Genomic DNA, 20,004 nt, shown 5'->3' with positions numbered 1-20,004 from the left:
AGAGTGTTAGAATTGCATTTATTCATTAAGAGAGCTGATTTTACACTTGGAATGCTGAAAACAATGTTTCAAAGCCTTCAGGCACTGCAAAATAACCTTTATGGAGCTTTGCTCTGTTCTTCAAATTTTGCTGTGTACTGACCCTGGTGGGTTAACTTCCATCCGCATAAATATAAAATATTAGTCGCAGAAATAAGCAAAGTCAAGATCCAAGCAGACACTTTGAGTCTCTTTTCTCCACCGTTCCAGTCCTCACGAATAGAACTTGCTGTTGCAGACTTTTTTCTCCTTGGTCCTGGTGAAAATATTTAGATGCAAATAACAAACTTTCCAGTAGCATGTTTTCTTTTCCTGTTCTCATACGTAACAAAAGATTCATGAGCCAACTGTAATCTATAAATCCAATTATACTTTTGTTACTTATACAACTGTTGAAACATAAAATCCCCTCCATAATTCTGTCATTGCACAATAACAAAAGTATTATTATTATTTGAAATATTTCACAATAATAAAAATTACTAAAAGGCCTAAACCTTTATGGGAAACTCTTCAGTAAGACTGAATGAACGTCGCCATACAGTACAATCCATGTTTTGAGTTCAGTGAAGCTTTTTGGATATTGAGCCAAAATGTATTTTTTTCCTCATTACTCATGCTAGTCGTATTTATTTCACTCCGCTGCAGTGAAACATTGAATAATTGCACCTTGTGTACCTAGTGTTCCTCACACGCGTGTGTTCTTCCCAGGAACGGTAATCTTTCCGCTCACAATATCATCACGCAGTTTGCAGTTGCATGAGTTGAGGATCAGTGCTGCTAAGTTTGGCTTTTATAAATGGCTCCAGGTTTATTTTAACTGAAAAGTGACTTTGGGGAGGGGCTGTGGTTTTTAGTTTAATAAGACAATAACGACAAATTGTCAACTAGGCTACTTTAACAGGGTGTCTATTGTGCGATTTATTCACTTAGCAGCTTACAGTTAATTAATAAAAACCTGTGTATAATGTGGGATGATCGTAACAGGGGTTCGAAGATAAGTTCCAGCTTGATTAAGCCGAACAAATGTAATCCGAGATTAATGGTGTTATTCTTACTGGAACCAAGGCTTCGTCCCATGGGCCGCATTTAAGGGCAAACACGCAGAGATACTACACACTTCAGTGATGTACATTGACATGACCCAAAGCGTGCAAGGGTATGTGAAGGACCCAAGTGTGTAGGGATTTCCTGAAAACAATGGGACACACTTCACCTGTAGAGCTAAACAAGAAACACGCTACAAACATTCATTATATACTTTGCACACTTAAATTGAAACTTCATTGGAGGCATATTGGACTCTGAATAGCCGGCAAACTTCCTTGTCGTCAATGTCAACATTGTGGTCTGTCCACTTATCCATAGACCACTTACTTGCCAAAGTGTGAATAAAGTGCACGTCAAGCGCACTGAACTTATCTGAAAGATAGGACGCCCTTAAATATTTGCGCTAACCTCGTGAAACGCGCACGCCAGGTGTGGAAGTGTGTGGTGTGACGAAGCCTAAGACTATTTCTGGACTCCACCAAGAACTGTTTGAGATTCGTGATTCTGAAACATAACCTGCTCCGGATCAGCTTTGGTGTGTAGCATGAGTTACCGTGGTAATGCATCCCGCTAAGAAGAGAGCCAGCATTGTAATATGGAAAAGCCAGAGTTACCGCTACTTATCCTCAAAATGATCTGTCTGAGGAATCTGGCTTTGTGATACAGGCCCCAGGCCTGACGTTTCTTGTACTGCTGTTGTTACTGCTTTCATTATTAGACGGCCCACCTCTCTTTGGTATTGGATGTGCCCTGCTCCGCGTCGTCACGGTGATGCGAGGGGGCAGAGCGGTGCAGGTTGCTGTGGGTGTCGTATAGGAACGGCTCGCTGCTCAGTTCCGCCTGCCTCTTTCGCAGTTGGCAGGAGGATGAATAGAGGTCCTCTTCCACTTTCTGCAAGCGCAGACCGGCGAAGCGGTACACAGAGAAGACCCACGATATACCGTGAGCAGCAGCTCAAACAGGTGCCAGGCAAAACATTCTCCGAAGGCTAGAAAAACATTTTCATTTGCATACTGCAAAAGTTCCACAACTCTAAAAGATTTCTGTAGACTTAGTGAGTTTTGGAAATTTATCAAGAGGCCTTCATTGGTTTATCCAAGGACTGAGTGAGTGTTGGTTCCCAGTACTGTAACATGATAAGGAAGGCTGACTTTAGGTCATTGGTGGACTCATCTCAAAAACATGGCATTGAGGCATTGAGATGGGCATTGAGATCAAACTACTTTGTGTACTGCTCCGTGAGGAGACCTCACCCCGACCGGCGTTATGGTGATGTCGACCAGCAGTGATGCCAGCTCAATGTCCTCGCTGTAGCCGTTTCTCAGAGGCACGGAGCGATATCCTTAGGGAACAGAAAAGGCATCACGTGACTGATGAAAAACTCGCCTAAGAGACGTGAGCAACTCCACACAGACGTCACCTCCTCTACCTGAACGGAGGCCCTTGACGGGGAAGGTTCCCTGCGCAAGGAAGTTGGGGTCTGAGAACATGTCCTCCTCATTGACCACGAAGCGCAGGAAGGTGAGGTCCGGCTCGTACACGGTGAACTCGACTGGCGCCGGAGGAGCTGGCCACACTGGATTCAGTCCATTGTCCGCTGAAAAATGCACAAGCATTCGCTATTTTCATCTGAATACACCCGACGAATGTGAGGCATAACATTACCATGGCCTATTTTAGTTTGTTCCAGCAGGTTCTGACAGCTGAATGTGACGGATTTTAAATCGTCAGTCTGGAAATGAGCAGAAATTTCTGCTTCGTAAAGGACGTTATTGTTTTCTGTGGTCTGACACCTGCGGTAAAGCCCTGGCATCGCCATGACAACAGCTCATAGGCTTTCTGCATCAAGCCAACAGGGATCACAGGTATACAAGAAAATATCTAAACTGAAAATTCAGCTGTTAGATACACAGAGTACAAGATGACTCTATGCACCCAACCCCCGCCCAAATAACTCATTCTTACGGCAAACAGTGGTCTTGAACTTGCGCTCCTCGGTGTAAAGGCCGAACAGCTCGACCTCCACAAAGGGGCTGGTGAGGCTGCGACCTGGCTTGGGCAGGTGCCTTGCTGCTATGACCTGTAGGGGGCAGCAGAGGGACCATCAGCTGGCAAACAGAATTACTTTACCCATACGCATAAAATGCTGCCGGCATTCTGGAGAGCTGTGCCAGTATCGCTTACTGGTGAATACTGACCCGCTTCAAGCCCTGGTATCAGGTTATGTGTGAATGAGAAAGCATTGTGAAATAGGTTCTTTCTTGCAAATAGTGGGTCTGGTCTTCTTTCACCAGGCATCTAGTGATACATACTGGGATTTGCAGTGATAATTATAGAGGGCACTGATAATCAGAGAGCGAATAGGAAAGCCTTACTCTGACAATAATGGTGTATTTGCCTCTCTTGTCCTGCTGCTGCTTTGGGTTAAAGCTATCAGACCGCAGAATCTCTGGGTGGAGCACATATCCAGTGCTTCCGTTCAGACTGAAGAGGGCGTTGTTCAGTTGCATGTACTTGTCTTGAGGAAAAACACATTTAAAATGATTGATCAATTGTTTATCAATTACCAGGCCTAATGAAGGCAGCATAGGGCAAAAGGCAGGGGTACACCCTGGACAGGATGCCAGTCAGTTGCATGTTGGGCATGCACACACACACACACACACACACAGACCTGTACTGATATCTTTGTGGGGACATAATTTCTATGGTCAAAACCCACTGATTTGATAACTGTGGTCTCAGTGTAGTTTATAAATTAAACTGTATCATAGGTATGTGCACGGAAAACAAGTAATTTATACTGTATACGGTATCGGATCCCCCCCGCAGCTCTTGGAACGTATCCCCTGTGGATACGGCCACACTGCTATATTTAACATGACAGTTTGCTAACGGTGACATCAGCGCAGGGCTGCCAACTTCGGTCAGCTGGCTAGAGTGAGATTTTCAATTCGAGACAAGTCTCAGCTTTTGATGTAGCTAATTTTAGGGTTATAGTGGAATAACATATTTGCCATAAGATTTCTTGCTTGAGAACCTCAGAGTGTGAGTTGGCAGCCCGGTCAGCGTTCAGTGTAAATGAAGTCATCCGGTTAGATACAGTACATGCTACTATTGACTTAGATTAGTCATATACAACCATAAGCAATATGCAACAACTTTTGGTTCCCAAATCAAAGCTTGCTAGCAGCAGTCCAGTTACAGCTGCTCTTAGCTTGAATAACCAAGCTTGGGGACCGGTGCCTTCACACCGAGCGGGCAGCTACTGCGGGCAGTTCATGCAGTAATGTTACACCTTCCCTGCCCCCTTCGTACCAATGCAGTGCGGGTCACTTCCACCTTTATCTGCAAAGTCACTTTGTTCATGGTTTGCTGATTATCTTTCAGTGCCTTTTCTCTTTAAGCAGCCCCCTTCCACTATATTACTGTTCATGTTACGTGTTCTGCTCTAATGTTCTTATACCAGTTCATGAGTTTGAGTTCCAAATTCGCCTTTAATATGCCAGTAGATAAGCTGGTGTTTATGTGAAGTTTATGTTTGGTTAGCAGACACATCTATAATGTAGGGAAAATAAATAGTTTAAACATAAAATGTGAATTTGTCCATGTACTCCAGCTATTTCCCTGGGCACAAGCTGCTACTGCACTGTAATACAGTCCATTGTGTGAAATGCTACCCACCCAAAATTTCTAATTGCCCCCCCCCCAACCTGAGTAGTCTAGATCTGGGACTGACCACACACACAGATCCCCATTCATTTCTATGGGGAAAACTCTAATCCCAACATGACGACCTTAACCCCAACCCAGCCCAAACCTCAACCTGAAAAATGAAAACATCTGTTTCCCACAATGTAATATAAACATAATCCACACATATGCACGCACACACACACACACACACATTAAAAATAGGCGAATCTAAAGACATTTCATACATATTTTCACGTTGCCTGAGCATAATCTGAACAAGCTTCACCGGTACCAAGTGATGTAGAAGCAGTTCTAGTCTAACTCTTACCCGCAGTCTGGAAGTTGAGCGCCACCATGTGGGAGCCACAGATCCACAGCGGTAAGGGGTCATAGTTGGAGGAGTCCACACGCTGCCCCTTGGGGTAGATGCGGCTCAGGGCCTTGCGGTTGTACTTCAGGAAGTCGTTTACTTTGCCGTCACTCTGCGGGATCTTGTTCTCTACGAAGGAGCGGATCTCCTTGTAGTCGTATTTTTCTGGGGAAACACGCGGGACAGTTGTGATGGATTGGTAGACAGAAGGGGCCCGTGGACTGCATAAACGTGATGCTGTGCATATGTGCGTGAGCATGACGTGGTCCTTCACTGGGTGTGGGGGCCGAGCGTGCCTGGCAGGCAGCCTGTGGTTGAGAAACACATATCTTTAGTTGGAGGTGTTAAAAACATCTTACGGAAACTCTCTTTATCTTTGCTCCTGGGTTGGCAGTACACCACCAGGTCCGACATCTTTTTCGAGACTGTATTCTGACTGCTGCGCTTCTTATTCTCCTTATCCAGTGTCATCTGTGGATAAGAGTAAACATCCTGTCACTTTCGAAATTTGCCGTGACTGAACCGTGTGTATCTGTGGCGTAAATGAGCGGCATGGACGTTGGTGAGAAGAGTCTCGTGTTTGATCGTCCTGCAACTGCCGTGCAGGGTCCAGTAATCCGGGAACTTCTGCTGGACACCCTACATCTCCATGTGTTTAATCAAACATGGTGACTGATGAATGGTATGAAAGAGGAGACCCTGGCCTTGAGAAATTCGTTGTTGGTGCGCTGTGTGACGTCCCACGCCGCCGTGTACCACTCGAACAGGTCCTCCACGGTGTCGGCACTGATGTCGAAGGATGTGACATTCTCGTCATCCTTGAAGGTGAGCGTGAACACGTGTGGTCGGCCATTCTTGTCCTGGGCGGACTTCACTGGGGGGGGAATACAATGAAGTCCACACCGTGCATGACTGGGGATTTTAAGTACAGACACAGCGGCACATTCACTTGTCCAACTAGTTGGACATCTACATATGAGTACTGTTACATCTTTAGTACTAAATTTTCAAATGTACTTAGCAGCAACATTTACTATTATTTTGTGTAAAAAGTCTTGTGCTGTCAAAGAAAATGTTTAAAGTTATCTCAGTGGTAACTTTACACTTGGTTAGACTAAATAGCACATGTGCAAATGAAGAGTAATATCATAAAAACTAACAGGAATTTCTTCTTTTCTCCAAAAAGTTACTGATATCTTGTTGGATGGCCAGATGAACACGCTTCAGTTCCCAAACCTCTCCTCAGGGACCCCTCAGCCATTCCACGTATTCATTAAATTTCACCACCAGCTCAATTAATTAATTAACTTAATTAGTTAAATAATTGATGAGGTATTCAATAGCCAAACAGGGTGTGCTAGTGCTCGAGCCAAGACACATGGGTGTATTGGATGGGTGCTGAAGTGGCCTGGCTGACTGACTTCTGCAGTTATTTATACCAACATAAACATAACTGTAATTTTGCATCCTGAGACGTTTGCACTGTGCTGCATATATGGGTAATACTGGGAATGTGCCTGTAACAATCCCAAGGCTCTAGTTGCTCGTGGCCAATAAAACAATACAAATTCTGAACCAGAGGTGGAAAGTTCAACTCCAGTAAAAATCCAGACCAAGGTTTTGTTTCAACCAACCAGTTGAGTACTCTGTGGCTATGACTCTTTATACTCAACTGGTTGGTTGAAACAAAATCTTGGACTGGATTTTAACTTTCCAGACCTGAACTATCCACTTCAGTCTTGAATATTTAACACACTGAGCTGCCCTGTGACCCCTGGATGCGACAGCTGCCACCACCCACACCCCCTAACTGTGAATGCTAGGCGCTAGTGCACAGAGCTGCATGTGGCCCACACGGAGCGTGCTGCACACGGCGGGGTTTCTCACCATTGCACTTGGTCAGGTCGACCACACCCTTACATAACTGTCCCAGGGGATTGTCCTCTGTTGCCTGTGATGAACACAAATCAGCTTGTAAACATGCAGTCAAAGCCACACCTTCTCAGGAGATGTGACAGGTACTTAAGGGGACAACAGGACCCACGACAGTGCAAGACACGAGGCAGCTGTCCGCAGAGTAGGGGGGTAAACAGGATTTTTTATTTTCAGTTTATCTGAAACGTGGCTTAAATGAAGACATCTGTTCTTACTTCCAGAACAGAGAAACATCTACATGCAGATTTTAAGTCCCCAAATTCATGCTGTTTCGGTAAGTAGTGGATGGATGGATGGATGGATGGATTCAAGTTGAGGACAGTTAAAGTAACCAGTGCAGCCAAGGCAGCTGATCTTCAGCTGAAGGACAAGTCAAACTGCAAAGGGCTCCTTAGCTTTGTTAAATGCATCATTTTAAAATGTGTTGTCTTTGGTTTAAGTTAAATCCAAGCCTTTTCTCCTTGCCAGCACATTCAAACTGAGGAATTACAGTCAGCATTGGCAGGCTGATAGCTTGATCACTGCACTCAGCATTGAATGTGAACGTGGACACCTGCCCAGAGTATTATACGTAAGAAATAATTGACGACGGGCCGTTGAATTATTAGAAAAATAATGCACACCCGAGGTGGTGATGCGGCCACGACGCGAAGCGGAGTGTGCATTATTTCGGGTTACCTCGGGTGTGCATTATTTTTCTAATAATTCAACGGCCCGGAGTCAATTATTCCGCTTATACTACGGTTGCCACACCTCAAGACATCGATCAGATGATATATTTCAAGGGATTCGTCCGGTTTTTCTACTTAAATCGCTATTGTGAGTAGGATTATTTCTTCCGCATCTCATCCAACGACTCTTACGAAGTGATATGGAACTGTAATGCGGTCAAGAGAGCTGCCTGGAACTACGTTCCAGGAACTACGTTCGCCGTGCATTTCCCTGAAAATAACTGCACACCTCAGAACGTTCGTCAGCCAATCAGATTCAAGCATTCAACGGTCCCGTAGTATAAAGCCTGGTATAGATCGGCATGGGCAATATTAATGCAGACACACAAACATGAGTTATTTACAGGGAAGCCTGAATCACCTGGTCACTCTGTTCTGGCGTTTTGTTGTTGGACATCTCCTCAACGTAGTTGGAAGGGAAGTAAAGTTGAGTCATTCCTCCATAGTCCCCCTGCCACCTGTAGGGGTCAGCAGAGAGGCATTAAGACCTAACATTGCAGCCATGTACAGCACGTTGGCCCGACGTGTGACTTCGTCTCACCAGGCGTTGATGTTCTTGGCGACGTTGTGGATCAGGGCGCCCCTGGTGAAGGTGAGCTCGTCGGACCTCATGGCTCTGTAGTCGTACAGGGCCCTTACTGTGCCCTGACGTCAACAACACAGACAAGAGCGCATGCACGTCAACAAGCACACGTAAACGGCATGAGTGATGTGTAGGGAAACCGGCAGACACAGTGTCAGCAAAAAAACAAAAACGTTTCCAATTTTAAGTTAATTTTTTGTGATACTACATTTAGTAGCATATACATTTAGGAAATACAGGGTGATCCAAAAGTAAGTATACAGTTTTTATTTTATAGTACTGATTGGGTCATGTTTAGTCTCTTAAGTGTTTGAAATGTCTTTGCTTGCGAGATGAACTCCTTTAATTCATCCACTGTGTGGGGGGTTCCCCTCAAAAACCTTCTCCTTTACTATGCCCCCCCCCCCCCTCCCCAAAAAAAAGAACAAGTCCATGGGTAAAAAAAATATTTGCAGAATAACTTTGAACCATTACTTTATAAAACAAGAACTTTTGCCCCACTGTTACACTGGTGTGTTTGAGTTGTAGCCCCCATTCTTTGAAGAATACCAGTTACATGAATGACCAGAGAAAGCCAGAACTAGCAATACAGTGTGACCCCCAGCCCACAGTTTCAGTAACCGTGGTTTCAGTTATCCATGGTTTACCGCTGAAAAAAAAGGAAAATTCCAGAAATAAACAGTTAATAAGTTTCAAACCACACGCCAAGGCTGTAACATGATGAAGTCCACCAGCCCATTCATGCCCAGTACAACCAGTCAGTACCCACAGATATTTCTTAACAAATAAATTTTTCTCATTACAGGTTATGAACAGATACATAATAAATTCAGTGGAAAATGTGTCAGTGTGTTTTCCATTGTTCATGTTTAAAAAGCATGATTTTTATTGCTCCGTCATCCCTCGATATTCTTTTTCATTGCTCTATCATCGCTTGAGAATAAAGCTAAAATGTTAGAATCCTTTTAATTTGAGAGCACAGCACTTTACAGTGATGTACAATAATGTGCAATGTACTTTATTATTAGTGTATTTAATCAGCATAACAATTTTCTACTGTGTTCAAATCATTTAAAAGTGATTTCTACCAGTCAAAATGATAAACTCGAATTAGCAAACACAACATGCCACTGAAACACAGGACTGATGGTTGCTGATAACCGGCCTCTGTACATAAAATGTACATATTGCATTAAAAATCAGCTGTTTCCAGCTACAACAGTCCTTTACAACATTAAGAATTTCTACATTGCATTTCTGAATAATTTGAAGTTTAACGCTTTTCTTTCGGAAACAATGAAATTTCGAAGTGACCCACAACTATTGAATGGTAGTGTACATGCTGCTTATAAAGGAGCTATGAATGTATGAGTGCATTATGAAGGTGCAGGCATAAAGCATTGCCATTTAATGTTGGTAATGTCTAATTGTGCATGAGATCTTAACTCTACGTCGTTCGTAATTTCTATGTTAAATGATAGAACTTAAGAATGAAGTAGTATTAAGGAGGCTTCGGGAAGCTCATCCCCTCTTCTTTTGGCCAGTCTGATTGGCCAGCTCCTGTATACGTACCGATGGTGGTTCTATCTCATGTGGTTCCACATACACTTTCTTCTCGTAGATGGATGCACAGTCTTGCTCCTGTGCAGAAACATACCAGACGGTTAGGAGCCGCGCTTTAGGTACAACAGCCAACATTTGCCGCTGGAGCTTGACTCCATCAGAGTGCTTTGGCGTGTCTTCAGGAATGAGGTGTCCAGGAGGATCCTCTCACCTGGCTGAATCTCTTCACCAGCTCTTCTGTGACTGTATAGCGGAGTTTGATCTTGCGGTAGAGTGGGTTCTTGCGGTAGTAGCTGACCAGATCAACCAGACTCTCGAACTCGGTTGAACTACCCAAAACGAACTTGCTTCCCTCCTTCGCGATACGACAGTGCTTAACTTCCCCATCGCCCCTGAGTCACATGACAACAGGAACAATACTTCAGACCTACTGAAAGACCATGAACTCCACTATTGGCGGCATTGTCAGTGGCTGATACAAAATGTTTCCATATGCTACAACCAGTTCTGATGACTACACTGAAGCATGAAAATCTATTCTAGTAGACCCCAAAAATTAAATTATGAATAGTGAAAATGGGCATAATAGGCCCCCTTTAAAGAACAGCTCTTCCCACCTAAGGCGTTCCCCGCCCTACAGAATAATCAGTCCAGATGGCACAGGCTAAGCCAGGTGGAGGAGAGAAACCGCCTGTAGGCCTCTCGTAGAAGAGCGATCCCGGGGGGCCTCTCGTAGAAGAGCGATCCCGGGGGGCCTCTCGTAGAAGAGCGATCCCGGGGGGCCTCTCGTAGAAGAGCGATCCCGGGGCCCGTACCTGAAGGTGATGGCGACAGAGTTGTTGTCCTCCCTCTGCCGGATGAGGAAGGCTCCATCACGGGGGATCCTCATCAACATGTCCTCCGCCTCCCCCCTGCTCAGATTACTGTAGAACCAGCTGCAGAGGAGACGAGAGGGGTGCCGACGTTACACTGTCTCTTTACCGTTACCCGTCCATCGCCTCCCCTCAGCTCCTGCACAGCTTCTACCCTGAAGCCATCCGTCTCCGTAATAAATACAAGAACACAGGCTACAATTGCCAGATACATGGCAAGGTTACTTCTATCAGTTGCACTTCTTCTTGACTGATTGTTATACTGCACACTTGCCTACACATCTTTGCACATTACACACATATACCCACTATCAAGTGCAACCTATACTTATTGCACTGGTAGGACTGGTGTATGTACCATATTGCCTGTTTGCACTGTATGTTTTTCTGTATTTTATTTCATTCTATTATTATTCATTTGTTTATTATTTTTTATTTAAACCCTATCATACTCTGTTATGTTTGCACTGGACAGTTGTCCTTCATTCCTGTTTTCACTGTGTCCTGGTTGCACTGTGTCGTCTCTGTGTTCACTGCTTGCACCGAACTACAACCAATTCTGGTATGTTCACATACCGGCAACATGGTGTTCTGAGTTCTGCTACCCCGGAGCACTGTCAGCCACTGCATTATTCCCCCGGAGCACTGTCAGCCACTGCATTATTCCCCCGGAGCACTGTCAGCCACTGCATTATTCCACCACGCTATGCTAAGAAGCACTATTGAGGATCCTATTTATCTGCAGCAGTCATGTACCTGAACCTCTCCTCCTGACACACCAGCCCCCCCCCCCAACCAGAACACACCAGCAAGCAGCTCATCTCTACAACCGTGAAAGTCAGGGGCTTTTTTTCTATTATATATAAATAATAAGAATTAACAGAAGGTATATCTATTTTTATCTACATATTTACTAAATATCCTCTTTCAGAATGTACCATGTGGGGGGGGGAGGGGGGTGTTGCTCAGCAGGTTAAGCCTCTCTGCCTGTGATCAGAATGTTGTTTGCTCAAGCCCCAGACTTGACAGTTGGGCCCCTGAGCAAGGCCCTTCAGCCCCCTGAGCAAGGCCCTTCAGCCCCCTGAGCAAGGCCTTTCAGCTCCCTGAAATGCTTAAGTGGTCTGGCCCTGCACTCCGATCCACAGCTTCACTCTCAGTTGTGTGTGTGTCTGGGTGTCTCAAAGGAGAGGAAGTCAGTGTATGTGAAAAGCAGCATTCCAATGCACTCATGCTTGTGCGAACGGCAACTAATCATTTCCAGTTTGTGTACTTTTTAAACTTATTCGCACTCTGTTTACTAGTCTGCACTGCGTGTACCACCTTGCATTTTGGGTTGCAAGGCGCCCCCGCAGGGGCGCGGGGCGGACGGCCGTGGCTCACCCCTCGGCGAGGTGCGGGTTTGGGCGCGGCACAGCGTCAGTGAGCCGCAGGTCGAACTCCATGCAGCGCAGCGGGTTCTCCCGATAGTGCATGATGAGCTCGTAGACGCTGGAGAAGTGCAGGTTCTCTGTCAGGAAGAAGAACGTCTGTCCGGCCTCATTGCTGGAGCGGATGCGGCAGTGTTGCACTCGACCTTTACGCCTGCGGGGGAGACTGAGGTTTTATACCCCACACACACTCTCCACAGCATTCAGCCTCCGTTATCAGAGCTATACAACCCATAGGGTCAATACTCCAGACTGTATGTGCAATCGGGGGCGGATACAGGGGCGGGGCTACAGAGGCACCAAACCCAGCTAAAAGCTGATTGGCCACCAGAGTGTCCCCTCCCCCGATTCAAAACATATCATTAGCTAATGATAGAGATGCCCCCTATGTATGAATTATGAGCTATTTTATGTTCCCCACCTTAAAAAGTCTTATTAACTCCCCTGTATATTAATATATTACACACATCCATCATCCTGCAGCATAACCCATCAAACCACCCAGAGTTCATATTCACTGCTACATCTAACTGACCAGAAAATAAACGGCAAATGACTCACGACTTCAATAGGCTGAGAAGCTCACTGGTTGGAAAAAATATGCATCACACAATAACTACAGAACAGCTTCCAAGCAAGAATAATACTACTCCATGACCAGCATTTTAAAAAGCGATAGAGTTGACGAAATAGATAAAGGAAAGAAAGATTGGTGATGTGGATGGAGGTGGAAGGGAGGAAAGTGTACGGGAGAACGGGAGCGGCCGAAGCGGGCGTCTGAGGTACCAGAAGGACAGGGTGTAATCCGTCAGGTAAGTTTTACTCTCGCGCACCAGGAAGGTGCCGTCATGCCCCCCCGACTCGGCACAGTACTCCTGCAGGAGGTGCTCCGCCATCTGCCTGCCTTCCGTCATCCTCCCGTGGAACCAAGGCTCCTGGTCGTGCAGCTGTTTGGGGTTCGTGGACTGCAGGCACAGCCAGAACCAGGATCAGAACCAGCTTCATTATCACCCATATGCACGTGTGATGTGTTTCGCACAGTATGTCAGCAAAGTAACAAGAAATTTATATTACTTAAGACTGTAAATGTCAAATTCACTAATCTGGACGGGCGACTGTACTTTGAATTTAGATATTGGATGAATTACAGCTTGATTGACATGGGGAAGACATTGAAAGGGGCGGGGCCTGGGAGACGATGGGAGTCGTGGGGCAGGGAGGGTGTAGGAGAGACGTGTGGAGAGAAGAAGAAAGTAAGGAGTCTGTCCTCAAACCTCCCCCTCGTCCAGGAGACCATCTTACCTTCTCAGATTTTAGCTCATACTCCTCAGCGTAATACAGCTTGTCTCCATAGATCATGCAGTAGTGCTGGTTCCATTGCTGAAAACAGGGACAAGCAGCTCAGCAGGGTGAAGGTAGAGGCAGCTTGGAGGCGCATGATGAACCTATGGAGCTGCCTCCTGAAAGGAGGGACGCCTACAGCACAGACGCTTTCAGCATCATACAACTTGGACATGGGTGCTGCAATAAGCCCATGTGGGCCCTAGGCAAGCCTCGCCGGTGGCCCTACACCATCTCCATCGCGTAGCTGTCCTGTGTTGGCACTACAGAGACAAAGTGAGACTGGCTTTTCTAAGTTGTTGCCCCCTCAGAAGATGGCGGCCTCGGGGCGAGACGCCAGAACGTACCTCATCCACAGGATCCCAGATGTAGAGGTTCCCCTGCTTGTCGCCCTTCTGCTGACTGCCTCGATCGTCTAGTCGCACCGGCTCGTCTGTAGAGCTCAGCTTCTTGTGCTGCCGGGACGGTACAGACGGCGTGAGTGCGGATCTCGCTGGCTGGCTGGTGTAAAAACACCCAGACGTGGGCACCGGGCATCGGGCAAAACAGCTGACAAATGAGGTCATATCATACCAAGAAATCCTACAGTCATCATCAGATACACAGTGTAGTTAAGGTTAACCAAAACCATGTAGAGAGACTGTAGAGGGATGAACACAGGGATTTGCAGCAGGTATTACACACCTACACGAAAGTGTTAAAAATGATGATAACCTTTGATTAGCAGCTTGCTAACACATTGATTTAATTGTTTTAATGTCGTAATTGCATAAGTTATACTCCTATAAAAAATTACTCTTCTCCCTTTGAGACAATGCTGTCCAATCAGGGTCTATCAGAATATCTTAAATATGGCAAATTCAGTACGATAGACAAATATCATGAATTCTAACACATTTCCCCACTGCCCATGTGACCACCTCTCCCCCCCGGCTGTGTCTAAAAAGGAGGACCAAGGGTCAATAAGGAGGACACCCTTTAAAAGATGTAGAGCAGGGTGGGGGGCAGTATATATCAAATACATGCTATGGAAGCTGAGAATGATTTCATTATCTCGATAACGGAGAAAAAATTATTAATACAAGCGTGGCATCCATAATATGTGTGTTTAGGGATTTCACATTTTTTTGTCCAAACGGGGGTGAAGGAGAGCAGTGCAAGGCCTTGCTGGGACAGCGGGTAAGGGGGAGGGAAAAAGGCGCACAAGTGGGAAAAAGGGAGGACCCCCAACGGCAGTCTGGAGAGGGGGCAGGAAAATTGTACTGTCTGTCCGAAATCCAGATGAGTCGTCACCCAATGTGTCACACAAAGCGTGAAGGACAAGCTTATGGCCAGAAACAGGGCTGGTGTCACTATGGGGAGAGTAAGGGTTAATCCTAACCCTAAACCTAACCCTCCCCCATTCCTGTTCAGATGGTGTTGGCTGGTCACATGACCATTCTCTTCCTGTCTGTCATTACACCCACTTCCTGTCTCCTGTCCTGCGCTCAGTCCCTCACCTTCAGTATGATCTTGCCCTTGAGCTGCGCGGGGGACGGCAGCTGGTCGGCCATGGGCTCCACAGGAATGGTAAGTAGCTTGTCTTTGAACACCTTTGTGAAGATGTCGGCCATTTTGTCCTGTTGCTCTGTGCAACAGTGTTCCTCGATGGACAGCACCACGGGATACCTAACGGGGGGCGAAAAATCCTACTTCTAAAAGATATGTTCGCAAAGTAGCATCTAATGGTTACAGAATTATTTAAATCTCGAATATGACAGGTTTCAGTTCCAGGTAGAACAGAAACTATTTTTAAATACAATCAGTATTAATAAATAAAAAGTAGCACGGGATTACCGAATGCTGTGTACTTGTTCAGTAGCATTTTTTATTGTGTAATAAATGTTTTTTAACTGTGTTTCTCATCTATCTTTGGCACACAGATGTTTCAGTGAGTGTTTGAGATTCTAGGACTTTTAACGTGGGGGCATAAAAGGGGTCATAATTCAGACATTAGCCAATAATCTCTTTTGAATCAGTGAGTGACAGGGGAAGAAGCACTCTGGAGACCAATCATCTTTCAGATGGGCTACCTCTGTAGCCCCACCCTTTGTATGCCCCTGTCGCCCAAACCTTGGGGGCCCCACACAAATGCTTGGATTGGGTGGTGCTGAACAGCACTCACTCAGACGCTACGAAGGCATGGTCATTGATGGCCTTCACCACATCCTCGAACTTGATCTTGGTCGTCATGGTCTTGCCGTGGTAGATGATGGGCTCGTTGTTTGATCCGTCCCAGCAGTCCACTGTGTAAATGCAAAGGGAGACGCCCCCTCCATGAAATACAAATGACACAGCTCTGACACAGCTTTGTGTTCTAGTCCAGAAATAATGCAGTCGTGGGTTAAATATGGACGTTGCAGTCACATTCACAGATAAAATTGCTTTTTATTTATCAGATACCTTTATCCAAAGCGACTTTGGATTAGTCAATCCCAGGAACAATTAGGGGTTATGGGCTCTACTCTAAGACCCAACAGCAACATCACTCAGCTAGAACTGGGATTTGAACCAATAACCTTCCCATCACAAGCAGGAGCCATAATAGGTTATCACGGGGGTGGCGCTCACATTCGACGCAGCGGCAGCCCATACGCAGACAGCGTATATAAGCCTCTGGGGACGACTCGCTCCGGAGCTGGTCGCCCGTCAGGTACCTGAAAACAAAAAAGTGATTACTTTTACAAAATGCAGCATTGTGATGCACGAGAAATATCCAGTCAGCATGCAAAAACCCTGGCAGATGCATGCAAGGCAATACACAAAGGAGAAACCAACCCAAGAGCCCAAGAACAAGTCTGTAGTGAGGTGTAAGTGGCTAACAAGCCAACAAAATCCCTCATGCTCCCCCATGGAAAACAGCTCATCACCCAATGAATCTTCTCTATTATTTTGGTATTTGTGTCTTTAGCTCAGTTGCAGCTAACTTCGAAACTGACTGAAGTCTAAATGCATGTCTGATTTCACCGCATCACTGCACTGACGTGTTGTGTGAGGAGTTGATCCAGTAATGCGACAGCGGATTGTTCATGTCCAGGTTGTTCACTTCTGAGAACTTCTCATCCCAGATGGAATTCTCCTTAGAGAACAAAAAGCTGAGGAACTGCCAAAAGACAAGAGACAAGGGTTAATCTGAAGGGAAACTACTGCAGCACACATGCACAACACAAAGAAGACATCTATAATGCAGAGCAGCAAAACAGAACAGCACACAGGGCAATATCTGCTCTTCAAATGTGATAATTATACAGCACCATACAGCTGACATTGCTAAATGAAATTCAGCTTTATTTGCCATTTGGGACAATGGGACGGCATGTACCGTCTTTTTTGTCATATATTTTTATTTGAGAGAATATGAAGTATATAATACAATTATATATATTTATGTATATATATATACACACACACAGTGGTACCTCGGTTCTCGAACATGATCCGTTCCGGACTCCGGATCGAATCCTAAAAAGTTCGAGTTCTGATCGAATTTTTCCCATAAGAAATAATGGAAAACCAATTAATTGGTTCCCAGCCCCCCAAAATTACACCTAAATATGTTTTTTTTTTTTAGCATTTAAACACGAAATGAACTGGATAAAACAAGAAGAGCATTTTTATTCTTAATGGCTTCCAAAACGATAAAGATCTTATCCCAACATTACCCCTGTCCTGCCCCGATCGTCCGCTCCTTCCGTGTGCCACGCCCCCTCGTTAACCTCGTGTGGGATCCCCATGTGATCAGCTGTTTCTGGTTGTTATCATTAGTCCTCTGTATTAAGTCCGCGTTTCAGTTAGTTTCCCCAGTCCGGTCATTGGGTGCGTTCAACTTGCTTACAGCGCTGGCTTAAAGCAACACATTCTGATCCTGATGCAATGCATTACGGTTAGATACATTGCGACCTCTTACCCGGCTGCACAAACTGGAACCGCCTCCGTGATGACACACCTTTGCCCTTATTGGCTGAAGAGTTTGGTTACACGCATGACGTTTGTATCCCAGGCAGTTCCAATGCGTAATCTGCTATTTCTCCCGAATATCACGTAAAGCAGTGAGAGAGAACTGGTTTTCAGTTAATTTACCTGGTAAAATAAAGTTTAAATAAATGACATAAATGCTCTAATAGTACACGTAAGTTAGTGGTTTATTTATTGTTAGTTACTGTAATGTTGTGCTGCTTTATTTGGTTAATCGTCCAGTCTGTGAAGAAGGCATTCAAGTAAGAATTGCATTGTAGTATTTCCTGGCGCGTACAATTTATATTAGGTCAGTGTTCAAGGTTCGACTTCTGATATTCAGATCGAGTTCTAGGTCAAACTGGTTTGTTCGACTTTCAAGAAATTCGAGTTCTAGTGAGTTCGAGAACAGAGGTACCACTGTATATATATATATATATATATACTGTATACACACACACATATAAATACACACACACAGACGCTCCTCTACTTATGAACGAGATACGCTCTGAACAGCCGTTCATAAGTAACTAGGATGCTGGGAGTACACACGTTACACTGCTGTTCGGCGGGAGTAGCACCCAGAAGTCGTACTAGGCGGAATTGGTGCACAAAAAAAAACAAATATGTTGCAGACAGAAATCAGGAGCCCAAGGAACACAATTTGGACTTACAGTCCTCTTCTTTCGTATGTCTGAAATTTTGTAAGGTGAAACTTCGTTTTGTTTAAATCCAAGATATTCTCCACATTTTTCTTAAAAAAATCCCCCCTCCTGAACAATAGAACAAAGAACAAACACTGCCCCCCCCCCCCAAAAAAAGGGAAGTTCAAGCGCTCTTAGAAAATAAAATAAACCAGGTGTTGCTTTTTCTCCTTTTTTAAGGCAAACACTCACACACACATATATATATATAGAAGCGAGAGTGAATCTTAGGGTCTGCTTTCCATTTTTCAGGGGGGTGAGGGTCATGCTGAAGAGCAAACAGACATGGCCACCCTTCTGGGCACGGCATTTGAACCAGTGACCTTCTGATCACTGACACAGAGGCCTAATTTACTGAGCCACACACCACCCCCCCCTTAACTCAGAAAATAACGGCAAACTGGATGTTTTCCATATAATACAGCTCTTTCTTATGCTAAGAGTAAAGCACCAAAACACTCATAAAACCAGGGCTTCGCACCTCGCTGACTGTGAACTCCGGCTCATTAGTTTTCCTCATCGTGTCGTCGATAAAGACGGTCATCAGCTCCCTCACTTGGTTCAAATCTTGGGCCCAATACTCCTGGAAAAAACGAAGAGAAAAATACCAAAAACGATGAAAGAAGTACTGCCAGCTGTCTGCTACATTTCCAAAAGGTGGAGATGCTGCTGTACATAAACCAACATTAGTTACGTTTCAGTGGTACCACAACAAGCCGTTACCAAAATACATGCAAAATAGTGAAAGATTTGGAGTATTTTGGGTCTAAGACTGATTTCATAAGGTACTAGACTTGAGACTCAGAGATAGAGATGTTATTGGAAAGCTACACTGGGTCCGAGCAGGTGGGACCTACTTCTTGCTGGTGTACAAGGAATCTCTGGAAGTCACACAGGGAGACGATGGAAGAGTCTGGCCGATCTGTGTTACTGAGGTAAACATCACATACACATGAGAATATAAACTGTTATATTCGCCACTGCTAAACAACACAGACCAATTATCTCAACACTACACCAATTCACAGTAATGTGCAAAAGTCTTATGCAGTCAAAAGAAATATTTAAAGCAATTTGTCTGGGTATTAAGTGCACCTTTGCTCAGAACAAAACAATTTACCATTAGAATGTAATTAAAAATAACACAATAACCACAGCCAGGAACAGACAAAATTCATGAGATTCAGAACATAAAAGTAGAACAAAATACATATTACATCTGCAGTTTCATTTTATGCTTAAGCAGTTCCTAGATGAGTTACAAATATCACATAAATTGGACTTAAAAACTGGATTAAAAACAGGAAAGCAAAAAGAGATGAAAATAGTCACCCCATGACAAAAGTGCAGGACTCCTTCAGCTTGTCGAGGACCTGGAGAAAACAGTAGAGATGTCAGTCGGTGAGACTGTGTGTCAGTCGGTGAGACCTTGTGTCAGTCTGCGAGACTCTGTGTCAGTCGGCGAGACTCTGTGTCAGTCGGCGAGATTGTGTGTCAGTCGGCGAGACTGTGTGTCAGTCGGCAAAACTCTGTGTCAGTCGCCGAGACTGTGTGTCAGTTGGCGAAACTCTGTGTCAGTCGCCAAGACTGTGTCAGTGGGTGAGACTGTGTGTCAGTCGGCAAAACTCTGTCAGTGAGTGAGACTGTGTGTCAGTCGGCGAATCTCTGTGTCAGTCAGCCACTCGGCAGCGTGATTA

At 45.0% G+C, this 20,004-nt stretch overlaps 1 protein-coding gene across 2 annotated transcripts in view; it reads right to left on the bottom strand.

Moving 5' to 3' along the window:
- Window position 1: 1 nt before the first annotated feature.
- Window positions 2–20,004, bottom strand: part of plcg2 (phospholipase C, gamma 2) — a 33,265-nt gene continuing 13,262 nt past the window's right edge. For both annotated transcript variants that reach the window (XM_023827176.2, XM_023827177.2), the window contains exons 8-33: window positions 19,640–19,680; window positions 19,165–19,237; window positions 18,789–18,890; window positions 16,631–16,749; window positions 16,218–16,303; window positions 15,772–15,892; window positions 15,107–15,275; window positions 13,955–14,062; window positions 13,569–13,646; window positions 13,053–13,231; window positions 12,220–12,420; window positions 10,783–10,902; window positions 10,179–10,359; window positions 9,977–10,045; window positions 8,363–8,466; window positions 8,183–8,279; window positions 7,043–7,106; window positions 5,860–6,029; window positions 5,515–5,626; window positions 5,114–5,320; window positions 3,465–3,607; window positions 3,055–3,169; window positions 2,519–2,686; window positions 2,343–2,431; window positions 1,817–1,980; window positions 2–295 (exon numbers count right to left, since the gene is read on the bottom strand). In XM_023827176.2, coding sequence (XP_023682944.2) covers window positions 253–295; window positions 1,817–1,980; window positions 2,343–2,431; window positions 2,519–2,686; window positions 3,055–3,169; window positions 3,465–3,607; window positions 5,114–5,320; window positions 5,515–5,626; window positions 5,860–6,029; window positions 7,043–7,106; window positions 8,183–8,279; window positions 8,363–8,466; window positions 9,977–10,045; window positions 10,179–10,359; window positions 10,783–10,902; window positions 12,220–12,420; window positions 13,053–13,231; window positions 13,569–13,646; window positions 13,955–14,062; window positions 15,107–15,275; window positions 15,772–15,892; window positions 16,218–16,303; window positions 16,631–16,749; window positions 18,789–18,890; window positions 19,165–19,237; window positions 19,640–19,680 — 3,123 coding nt within the window. In that variant the 3' untranslated portion in view covers window positions 2–252. The remainder of the gene's footprint in view (window positions 296–1,816; window positions 1,981–2,342; window positions 2,432–2,518; window positions 2,687–3,054; window positions 3,170–3,464; window positions 3,608–5,113; window positions 5,321–5,514; window positions 5,627–5,859; window positions 6,030–7,042; window positions 7,107–8,182; window positions 8,280–8,362; window positions 8,467–9,976; window positions 10,046–10,178; window positions 10,360–10,782; window positions 10,903–12,219; window positions 12,421–13,052; window positions 13,232–13,568; window positions 13,647–13,954; window positions 14,063–15,106; window positions 15,276–15,771; window positions 15,893–16,217; window positions 16,304–16,630; window positions 16,750–18,788; window positions 18,891–19,164; window positions 19,238–19,639; window positions 19,681–20,004) is intronic.

Source organism: Paramormyrops kingsleyae, chromosome 13 (assembly GCF_048594095.1).
Source record: "Paramormyrops kingsleyae isolate MSU_618 chromosome 13, PKINGS_0.4, whole genome shotgun sequence".
Taxonomy (NCBI): Eukaryota; Metazoa; Chordata; class Actinopteri; order Osteoglossiformes; family Mormyridae; genus Paramormyrops; species Paramormyrops kingsleyae.
Note: the sequence above shows the minus strand (reverse complement) of the source record. Positions and strands in the feature narration are given on the sequence as shown.